The sequence below is a fragment of the Lactuca virosa genome, chromosome 4 (genome assembly GCF_052849685.1).
Source record: "Lactuca virosa cultivar CGN04683 chromosome 4, Lactuca_virosa_CGN04683_v6, whole genome shotgun sequence".
NCBI classification, from domain to species: domain Eukaryota; kingdom Viridiplantae; phylum Streptophyta; class Magnoliopsida; order Asterales; family Asteraceae; genus Lactuca; species Lactuca virosa.
Genome location: NC_136429.1, coordinates 195,406,944 through 195,419,275, shown reverse-complemented (window position 1 = coordinate 195,419,275; position 12,332 = coordinate 195,406,944). Strand labels below are relative to the sequence as shown.

At 33.9% G+C, this 12,332-nt stretch overlaps 1 protein-coding gene across 1 annotated transcript; it reads right to left on the bottom strand.

Moving 5' to 3' along the window:
- Nucleotides 1-7,862: 7,862 nt before the first annotated feature.
- On the bottom strand, nt 7,863-10,130 carry LOC145107867 (phosphatidylcholine:diacylglycerol cholinephosphotransferase 1-like). Its single transcript, XM_079044824.1, has 3 exons — nt 9,474-10,130; nt 9,213-9,350; nt 7,863-8,270 (listed from the first exon to the last, which is right to left on the bottom strand). Exons 1-3 carry the CDS (start codon nt 9,882-9,884, stop codon nt 7,947-7,949), a joined length of 873 nt encoding a protein of 290 aa, XP_078900950.1. The 5' UTR covers nt 9,885-10,130; the 3' UTR covers nt 7,863-7,946.
- Between the last annotated feature and the right edge of the window lie 2,202 nt (nt 10,131-12,332).

Here is a 12,332-nt window from a genome sequence, read left to right as displayed (position 1 = left end):
ATAAAGTATCACGTTTTTTATTATGAATCGTATCCCATACGCTTCGGGTATAGGATTGATTGCATATGCTGTAATATTTGACCGTTCTAAAATTTTCCAAATGCCTAGGGTATTAAGAGGGAAAAGGGACTAGAACTGGTTTGACTAAAATAATTAAACAACTGTCAAGGACAATCTGAGGTTCGCCAAGAATTGGTCGCTTGCGGACAATTGGAAGTATAGTCATGGATGGACCATATTGGCATTATTATAAATAAATAAGATTCTATTTGGAATGAGTTGTCGTATGGCAAATATGGAAATGTTTCCTTATTGGGAGTTGGACGTTAAGAATCTATGTCTAGATTAGAAAATTTTATGCAAGAAAGATGTTCAAAGGAATGTACTTTGAATGTGAGACTTCAAATCTATGGGATTGTCTTGTAACAATCTCCAATAGAGTACTTTGTAATTTCATTGGCAAAATCTTGGTGACTTTGGCGCTGTGATATTATGAAAGGGCCGTTGCATAAAATGTTAGAATCTGACATATTCTAGTAGTGGCGAGAATTTGTATTCTTACACTAATTGATTATTATTAGGAATTGTGAAATGAGCATCATTGGAAATGTGTTCATTTGATCTATTTCACAAATTAAAGACCATAAGTAAACATAGTGTGCATGCTTGGTGCATGGGACAACTGTTGTTATAATTCAAGTAAGAAGTTGATTACCCGAAACAACAAATAATGACTAATCAGTATGGTGATTAAATAAAAGGTGTTTTATTTATACTCAGAAGTTTGGGGCCATATGGGATTAGTATTATTCTTGTGTTTCACTTTGCATGTTTTGAGTTCCCGAATAATAAGATTATTCAAATCCTCCACAGTCGCTCATACTTTGGAAGAAGGTATGAAAGAAGACTGTCATGAATCCATCTGTAGATTGTCTAAAGCGTTTAGACATAGCACAAGTTTGCTGCAGAGTTCATGAGTGCTGCTATAAGATTAGAGATTTGGATTAAACCCACGCTCACTTGGATCACTTCATGGATTTTATCACGAGTGATTGGTGAGACGGTAATATCTTATATTCTTGAAACCGAGATGTGTAAGTTGTATCTTACGAGTCGGTTACACATTGACAATATGTAAACCCACCAGTAATTTGGTGTTATAAAATGTATTGTTGTGTGTGATTCGGTGAGTGAGTACAAGCGAGCATTGAGTCGAAGTTTATCCGTTCCTTTTACCCAAAGTGGGATAAAAGCGATATTTGTGGGCCCCTCGATGATTTAGTGATGACACCCTAAGCGCTTGGCCAAGCCGGGACTAAGTTGATGTGTTCAACTGTAGTCTGTTATCAGTCGTCATAAATCGGAAATCGGGAAACAACACATAGACTTAGAGAATGATTATAATCCATGTATCATGTCTATACGATATATAGAATGGAGGAATATATAATCCCTTATCTAAAGGACAGGTTGCTGATAAGATCAGAGTTCGACAGCGTCTTTGAGAGCTATGATTGCTAATCGGATTCTACTTGCATTTATGGTTACTAGACTTATCCAAGTGGGAGACTGTTGGATTAGTTTCTAAGCCCGTAACCATATTTGGTAAGTACTTGACCCGGTTGTGCATGGTCCTTTTGGGTTGCCTTCACCAAAGCAACTTGACTGGAGAAATAATAGAGAAAGAGGTTATTATGGTTTATTAATATATTATAAGAATAATATATTAAAAGAGAAATCATATTTGTTTAATTAACATTGGTCAAGAATTAATTAAGAATTAATTTTGTGATCAAAAGAAGTTAATTGAACTAGGGGGACTGAACTGTAATTATGTGATAGTTGCAAAGTAGGGCAAAGGATTCCCTATATGATAGGGTGGACGAATTCAAGGGGATAAGGCCTTGGAATTCGTCCACGATATGATAGGGTGGACGAATTCAAGGAGTCGTTGGAGCAGCCGTCGGGGATTCCTCACACGAGATTTCACAGCTAGCATTCGAGGTGAGTTTTCTGATTTTCTAGTAGGAACGGGTCTACGGCCACAATGCCGACCCGTTTAGATGTTAGTAGTTTCGGGCTACGGTCCGATGTCCGGCAGGGCCCGATGTAGGTTATATGCTTTCCGGATTACGATTCGATGTCGGGGCGGTCCCGAGGAACGTTATGTATGCTTAATGTCTTTGTGATTCTTGCATGTTATGTGTTATGTGTTCCGGGCTTCGGTCTGATGTCGGGGAAAGCCCGATGCATGTTTAGCTTATATGTTATGCGTTATATGTTCCGGACTCCGGTCCGATGCCGGGGCAAGCCCGGTGAATGTTTATATGCTTATGTTTGTATGTTTATGTTTATATGCTTATGTTATATGCTTATGTATATGAGATGTTGTATGCCGGGGAAGCCCGATGTTGGGCGAGGCCCGATGCCAGGTGTGGTCTGATGCTAGGGTAAGCCCGATGTCGGGTTCGTCCCGATAAAGCTGGGCGGAGTCCCAAAGTTATGTTATTTGCTATGTGTATGGTATGCGGTAGTTTGGGGAGTTCACTAAGCTTCGTGCTTATGATTTTCAGTTTTGGTTTCAGGTACTTCCACTAGTACAGGGAAGGGCTCGGGATGATCGCATGACACACTCCATAGCTTTAGTCTGGGATATTTACTCTAAGATGTTTATATGTGATTTTGGATATATTGATACTGGTTTGGATATGATGTTTTGGGATTGTCACGACTTATGATTTTTATTCATCAACAGTAATTTATTGTTTATTAAATGATTTGAAACGAAATTTTTGGACTATATTTTTGGGATGTTACAGTTCGCAGATGGTTTTTTTTCCGATATAAATACCCTCACACCTCACTGAAATCGCAGATTTCCTCTGAAATTCATTTGCGATTTTTGTATTTTTTTTAATATGTATTTTTTTTTACTTTGACTACGAACGTACAAGTGTGTAAAGCATAGATATGCAATACGAGTTGTACGTTTGCAGATGAACTAATCCATCTGCGATGACCTGCGATTTTCACTTTTTTAAGGTATAAAAACGTTATTTTTTTGTTTTATTTTGCAAGATATGGTCGATTTTATCTACAATCCCAACAATATTGTAAGACCTTTACTCATTTTGTTTTTTAATCATCATTTATCAAGTTTAGGCTTTGTTTATTTACGATATATCTGGAAAATTTTGAAAAAAATGAAAATCGAAGGTGTTGCTCTTCCGCTTTTTTTTATATACGTGTGTTATATTTGATATTTAGAGGATTTCATAAGTAGCCTTGAAGTTTTGATAGTATTTCATACTTGGATCTATGATTGTACAAGTGCATGATGCGTAAATCATGCATTGGGAGGTTGTACATTTGGTATTTTTTGTTAATATAGAATATTAATGTGTTAATATGTTGTATTAATATGATTTTTTGATATAAAAATGATTTTTGTTGTTGCTTGATGTTGTACATTTGCATTTGTGGGGTTGTACATTTGGTTTTCGAAGATTATATAAAAAGTATTATTCAATTTTGACAAATATCGTTTATATAGATATAGTTTTTGTGATAAATATTCATTTTTGATGTTATTATTATGTTATAAATATTTAGTTTTTGTTGTTATAAATATGCATATATTTGTAATTTTGAAATATGGTTTAAATACAATCGATTTATTTCTCATAGTTTATATACATTTGGTTTATTTCTAAAAAATATGATGCAATTTTGATGTGGTTATAAATATACATTTGGTTTTGTGTAAATATAATAGTTCTAATATAGATTGTTGCATTTTTGTTATAATACACTGTTTTTTTTTGACAGTTTTGTTAATATTTATTATAACTTACTTTCCTTTAATGTTTTATACCCTTCTAACATCTTCTTGTATTTCAACACGATTCTAAAAATCTTAATGTTAAAGTTGTGGTTAATCTAAAAGGATCGGGATGTAATATATGAGAAACATTTGAAGTATTGAACGGTGCCCGACGAGAAACGTTTAGAAGCATTGTTTTTGGTTATTTGTTGGACGTCGCTCATTTACAAGGGGACGACTTGCTATTTCAAAAAATATTTCTTCATCAGATACGGCCAAACGCAGCAGTATCTCAATATAACATAAAACGGTTGTATTTTAAAGTGGGAGATACTAAAATTATTTATGGCCCCGAAGAGTTTTGTTTGATAGGAAAAAAAGAGTGTCGGAAAAAAAAAATTAGTAGTTCAAAAAGATGTTTAATTTGGAGTAAATTAAACGAATGGTCCCAATATTTTGGGGTAATTTGCGCGCTTGGTCCCTAACTTATTTTTTTAACTCGGAATGTCCCTACTGTTTGTTTTTGTTACGCGCTTGGTCCCTACTATTTGTTTTTGTTACACGTTTGGTCCCTGTCTTACCTAAAAAAATATTATTTAAATAGAGAAAATAGTGGGTAGATAAGGTAAGGTGATGGGGTGGGGTTAGGGGTGTGTTTATTTAAATAAATTAAAAAATCATGGGAAAAATAGTTTTGTTTTTTAGGTAAGACAGGGACCAAGGGCATAACAAAAACAAACAGTAGGGACCTTCCGAGTAAAATCAGTGATTTGAAAAGTTTCATTTTAAATCAGCTCTTCTTAGCAGTTACCGGCGATGATGCTGTGAGAGCATGTCTCATATATGTTTTGTGTGAAGGTTTTTTGGGGAAAGAAGTAAATGATCGTGTGCCAGAAGACTGATTTGTTTTTGCTGAGAACTTGGATGTGTGGAACATGTATTATTTGTAGAATTTGAAGTTTTATATTTTTTACGGTAAAGTTTATTCTAATTAAAAGTTTTTTTTTGGCTGAGAACTTGAATGTGTGAAACATTGTATATATATTCAGATATACTGATTATAGTTAAGTACATCAAAATAAAAAATAATAATAATAAAATTTAGTAATACTAACCGAGCAACAAAGTGCGACATACAAGAACTCAAACCTATCATCACCATCTGTTTGAATATGTGTCACCGTGCTAGGATTATGTTTGACAAAATTGTGGAAATAAACCAAAAGTTTGGTAAAAGAATCATCTTTCATACCCCTTAACAACAACAGTACATATTGCTTCGCACACCAAGCCTGATGGTATGAGATACTTATTTTTAATTGAGCATTCATATCATTATTAATATCTTGTCCCTGATATAATCTACTATAATCTTCAGCCAAAACACCAGCAAGATATTCACCCAAAACATGTTTGTTTGCTTATCGATGATTAGGTTGCAACATTGTTGAAGAACATGTGTGTACGTCAACAAACTTATTCACTTGGAAAAGTCCGCCATAATTTTTAATTCCTTTTGCTCTTAGTAACCAAGAACAATTTTTCCCAACACACACAACCTCATACCTTGATTTGGTCGATCTACTTGTCTTCTTCTGAAAATCTTCTTGAAGACATTTTTTCCAAATCGCCCGTTTTAGAAGGTCTTTGTTATAAATATACGGAGACATTCAATCTTTTGATTGAGGTCTACCATCTGTGATGGGAAATCTTCATTAACATCAACTGCACATGTTGGTAGAGGGGACATACTGTAAAAAAGGTTATCAGGATACTTAGGTGTACGTTCATCACCCAACTCATCTCCATTTGAATATCTTTCTAAGTCAGTTATATCTAAAGTTACATCAGCAACATCAACAAAATCCTCGTCACCATGTAGATTATGATCTTTCTAAATCATAACCTTTTTCTTTTTACTATTATCCACTCCGCCCCTATTCATAACTTTAACATCTTGTTGGGGAACGTCAACATAACAACCACCCACGTCATTAAGATATGTATCAACATCATCATCACCAACGTATTTGTAATTTCTCAGGATCCACATAGTGAATAGGTGAATACCTTACAATAACATTTTCAGAAACACTATGAAACAGAGGTATACTAGTAGTCATGAAGTACCTATTGGGTTGTTGCTCCCTATATCGCTGCATAAGTTAGCAACCGGCACACTTCCATTCTCGCCACCTTCCGTAACCGCATAACCTTCATCAGCCACCCCAAACACTTTCATAACCCTTCCTCCAACCGATTTGATTATGTTGATCAACATTTTAACATCAATGTCTTCAAATATGGTAATATAATGATTCAATTCAGGATGATGGAAACGAAGACTAATTTTATATCTGTCTAACAAACCGGTTTTCCTTCTCACCAAAGATACAAACTCACTATAACTAATATACTCAGAAAATATCAAAGCGAATTCAGAAATACCTCCCTTCGAACATACGTATTCAAGATTTGTTTCCATAACTTCCCAGCTCCAACCAGTTACAACACAAACCAAATATTCATTCATTTTATTAGAGATGTTTTAAACAAATTTTCCAAAGAAATAACAACTAAAGTGATAATTTTTTGCAAAACTTTATATATAATATGGTTGTTTCGTAGTCAAACTCTACCAATTTTGTAGTCAAAATAAAATAAAATATTATTATTATTATTAAAATTGCGCAAAATCGCAGATTAATTGTAGAGGAAATCACAGATGAACTAAGTTCATCTGCGACTTTAGTGAGGTGTGAGGGTATTTATATCGGATAAAAAAAAACTCATCTGCAAACATACAATTCCTAATGAGCGTCTGTGCTTCACCGAATTGTACCTTCGCAGGTGAATGGGTGAAATCGCAGATGGCCTTAATCCATCTGCGATTTTGATGATTACTTTTGTAATTTTTTTTTTTTTTTTTTTGCTATTTTCAAGGAAAGTAATTAAGGAAATTTGTTATTTTTGTAATTTTCTCTTGTCTTATTTACCCCAATTTACTTTCTTGGTTATGCATCATACTATCCAAAAAAATTATAATGATTTGTGACTAAATTACAAATTTGTTATTATAAAAATCTTAATCCAAAAAGAAATACTTTTTAAACATTTTTGCCATTATTTTACCTTTTTATAAAACTTTTGATCCCTCACAATCACATTATTAATAATGGGAGTTCATTCTTCTAACAAGTTCTTGTAGGGAGGCATTTTTTGAGGCATTTTTTATAAATATGTGGAAGTTCAAGCTGCAAGAGTGGATGGTGTATAGATATTTTCAACAAGAGCAGCGAATATTATGAGAATAAACCTTTCAAACTATAATGTCCTAATTAGAAAAAAAGGTAAAAGTACAATCCAAGTAATCTGACGCCTATGGTTACTAATCAAAACAACACACAAAAAAATCATTGATTTCTACACAATCTATTGCGGTTAATCTTTGTGAAATCTGTTATAACACAATAACAACAAATTAAAAACTAAAAAAAAACAAAAACAAAAACAATCCTCTAATAGAAGCACGGGCTTTTCTACTAGTTAAAATAAAAGATCATTTATAAAACAATTTTTCTCTTTATACAACTTTTCAAAAAACATATTTCAATGAGTTGAATATAATGAATAAAACCATATTAATATCATAATTATTTATTTATTTTTTCTTTTTTTATTAGAACGGCGGGTTAGTATATGTCGAAGATAGAACTCAGGACCTCCTTGTTAGTAACTCTTTGTTAGACATTTTGGTATCGTAATTATCTTATCACCTAAGTAAAGGGAGTTTTAAGGTCATTTGCATGAAAAATTACCTACCAACGACTTATAACTCGTTTGATCTGGTTTTTTATCAGCTATATTTGTTGATTTTATCGACTCTTTAAAGTAAAATTAACAACTTAACTCAACCTATGAATAATGATTTTATCGACTCTTTAAGGTAAAATTAACAACCTAACTCAACCTATCAATAAGTAAACAAGTTGAAGTTGCCATTGTGAATAGTATATAATGATTGATGCACGATGAAAACTATTAGGTATCAAAACAAACTAAAAAATCTGAAAATTAAAGTATACAAATATCAACATTTAAACTTTAACCAACTCTAAAAACATCAAGATAAAAGAGGCCGGTTTCTACATAACCCATCTTCCTCTGCTACATTCGAGCTTGCATTCTTCATATATTTTCCTGCAAGGGAATCGAACAACATGCCCGCACCTACACCTATGGCTAAGTCAATGGTGTAGTGACCTCTCGTGCTCAACAACCTCATCACTTGTAGTATGTTCAATGTGTCAAATAAAATCGCCAATTCCCATCTTTGCATTCTCCTCATATCAAGTGATGCAATTACTGATCCTGCCACGTGACCAGAATAGAACAAGAAAAATGAAACGTTTCCAACTGGAAAATCTGCTCCCGAACCCAAGAATCCCTAAAAGAATACAAAAAATGTATTTAGTAATGCATTGTATAGGATTTTTACAATCTATCGTCAATTCAATTCTTTCATGATAAGTATTTTTTTTTAACTTTTGGTTAGTGTTATAATAAACAAGCTTTGTACGATATTCTAAGGTTTGGTTGGTAAAAAGCAGATTTGTTTGTTTAGGACAAAACCTTTTCACATGTGATATATGATAATAATGAAAGTAGCTAGAGACGTGTTTGCCTTTTGAATTGTTCATTTTTATAAATATTAAAAAATAAATATCTTTTTATCTTTTAAGACTTTCACCAATAAAATATGTGGATATAAATCAATCACTGTAAATCTTATATACACTTAAATTGGATAGTCCCACAAAACGATATTCCTATTTATTGTTACCCTATAAAGAAACTTTCCCTATTTGTCAACAACTCCCACGAAAAATGAAACACCTGTTTATGGGTTTTTGATTTTTTCTCTTCTACTGAACACGTAGCAATGTCACATTTCCAATGTTACAAACAATATAATCATAGAATATGAATGACTTAATTACCCTGACTATATTTATTCTACCTATTGAAAAACAAAAGAATAAAATTTTTAACAATTTATTCGAAAATCAAACCCAACTTTCCATCGTTTTTCTTTGGATTATTTCGAAATAAATAATAATAATAATAAATAATCATTATATAAAAAGATATTATCTGAGGAGGATTTTGCTGTTAGTAATTGCTTTGATAAATTATGATAATTGTAAAAGTAATTTATAAAACAATAAAAAGTAATTTGAGATTTTGTTTTATTGTATCTGATTTATTCAAAATGAATGTATATTTCCAAATAATGATAACCAACCATCAACAAAACAATCGTTATCGAGAATGTAAGGTGCAAGGTGAAAGTATCATTTCTATGGTGATTAACAGAACGACGTCGTACCTCAGGTAACGGAAGCTGTGTAGAATAACCCAAAATCCCTCTGCACGTAAACATGAACAGCGCCGCAACGGTTGCTCTCGGCCGGCCTTCAATTACCCACGTCCCTATTATATACGTCGTTTGCATCCCCACAAACACCTTCAAAATTGAAATTTAACCCAAAAATTAAAATCCCAAAACATGCATTGATAATTGATAAACATAATCACAGATCTCTCGTATTTTTCAGTCGGATTTGAAAATGCGAAATCGGTTGATTACCGTATTAAGCCCAGCGAGAACGGTGTTGAGAGTAGGACTAGAGGCGAGGACACGGTGGAGATAGACGGTGGCGACGAAGCCAATATCAAACGGCGGTGACGACGGCGGTATCATCCGGAGCGTATACTCCACACCCATGAAAAACAACAACGTAACCGCGAAAAAGCACGGGACAGGGTGGTACTTGAACACGCCGATTATATCAGCCGCCGTCCACCGCAAAAACGAAGCATCAGCCAACGACCACCACTGAGTGTGCCACTGATCAGACATCTTACCATTAGAGGACACGTAATTGGGGGTCTTCTTGAGATTAATCTTATTAATGGAAATGTTGTTGGGGGTTTTCAGGAGGGTGGTTGTTTGTGGTACAGAACGGTGGTGAAGGTTGTCGCCGTTCATTGTGGACATAAAAGTAGCCGGAATTAATGGAGGGTTGGATGAAAAGAAAAATGAAGAGTGGGTTTTTATAGGTAGCGAGTGGCGGAGATTTCCATAAGAGATAGAGATTGTGAGTAAGAATGTGTGAGGTGGAGATCTGAAAGAAAGAATGGAAGTGTAACGATTACTGGTTTTGGGGTGTGATTAGTCTTCAGAACCGACTGGGGGAATGTAGTTTGTGTTTTCGGTTTTCACCATTGATTATACTCTGTTTACCACCTATATAGCCCACGTGTTAGATAGATAAGTTGATAACCAATTTAATGCCGTTTATTTTAGTAGGGGTGTTTAATAATTGAGAAATTAAATATCTTCTTTCATACTAAATATATAGCCTGTATAAAGTTATTAAAGTAACCCAGTGAATTTTGAAATTCTAAATAAAAATATAATAGAAAACATAACCTATATACCCCTTACATACCTTGGGCCTTGTGATTACCTTTTCAAAGTATTTTATCAATGATAAATTAAGTTGTAAAAGATGACATAAATTAAGATTATTTTTGTGAATTTAGTGATAATATATAAATGGGCAATCAAATGAATTACCTTGTTATTTCTTTATATTATTTGATTGGATTATTTAAATATTTAAACTTTAATTTTATTCTTAATACTTTATAAATTATTAATATAATATAGTTTAATCCAATCAAAAAGTGAATTAATTTCATTAATACTAACAAATGTTTCCATGTATAAATAGAATTTGTTGAAATAGTTAGCTTTATACTTATTCTTCCAGTTTCTACGGTTTCTAAATGCTACAATAAAGATATCATTTTCAAAATGAGCAAACTATAAATAAGTAACACTTTCACGAAAGATGAATGAGATGATTACTAGTTGGAACTTCTATCCTGATTTGGCCTTTGAATAGGCTAGGAAAGAAAGAATAAATGATAGAGCGAAATGGGTTGGTTGTCCAAAGGGCTATCTGATCTGATCATGGGGGATAGCACAAGGGCTTAAGGCATTGATTTGCTAAATCGACATACAAGAAGATTGCATCATGCATGGGTTCGAATCCCATTTCTTCCAGTCTTTTCCTACTGAACACTTTCATGGTCAGTGCGCCCACAAAGTAAGGGAGGTTCAGACTTTTCTTACATAGATGGAAGTTTCATTGAAAGCTAATGCGAAATTAAGAGAGACTTTCACTATGCAGTGGGCTCGAACATTATTATTATTATTTTTTATATAGTAAAACTTTTTACTGAATTAAACAAGTTTATATGGCTTTGTTTTGAAATAGTAGTTTCGGCCCCCCTAATTGTAATTTTCGTGTTCCGCCCCTGGGGCTCGGCAATGCCTCGGTAGTCGGCAAGAGCTGAGGTGGCTCGGTAAACATCTCCTCAGTTTGTGGCATGCCAAATTCTATGGGTGAACTCGGTAACCTTCATAAGAGAGAGAAGCGTATGTTTTTTAGGGAAATCTTCAGAAAAGTTCTAAAACTTTGAGAAAATGTACGTTTTAGTCCCTAAATAATTTAACAAAAAAAACCTAGGATACCGGGTAAACTGAACATGCTGGCCTTTATCATCCAGTCACCCTCATTTGACCTGTTGCCTTTGTTGATGTGGCCTTAAGTGGCTTATGTGGAATACGGTCAAACTCACCCTTATTTACAAAAGAAAACCCCAACATTTCTTTCTCTCCTTTCTCTATTTTCACCCATCTAGGGGTAAACATGGTGCGGTTTGGTGCGATTTTAGGGCCAAACCGAACCGCAAACCGCAAGGTGCGGTTTTTCCATTCTAGAAACCATTGGGTGCGGTTTTTCAATGGCTCGGTTTTGCGGTTTTCGAGTGCGGTTTCAGTTTGTGTCGGTTCGGTGTCGGTTTTAAACCGATTCAAACATATGGCGTAGTTTTATATTTAACAATGATGATCATGTGGGGATGTATGACAGCATGGTACATGTCTCCTCATTTTTTGAAACCATGATTTTGAGGTTCATTATTTCATTTGCAACCCAAAGTTCAAACTCATTTCTGTTCAATTTGCATTTATTAACATGCAGCCTATGTAGTGATTACACAAAGTCAGAAACTCAACCTCACATATTTGAACCTAATTATCATCAAATTGAACATATCCTCAATTTCATTAATGCTAAACCTAACTATCATCAAATTCAACATATAATATATATTAGAGTTTATTAACCAGATTCTAAATAAAAACTGCATTGCACCAATAGTTTCGGTCTTTGAGAAAAATAAAATCTGCACCCTTGGTTTTTGCATCGATTTCGGTTTTTCGGTTGCGGTTTGTTGCGGTTTTATCGGTTTTATTTTTGTTGGTTCGATTTTTGCTCACCCCTACACCCATCTCAGTAATATATGGTTTTCACCCATATCAGTAATATAGGGTTTTTACCTATCTTGAAGGGGGAAAATGGACGACGTATAT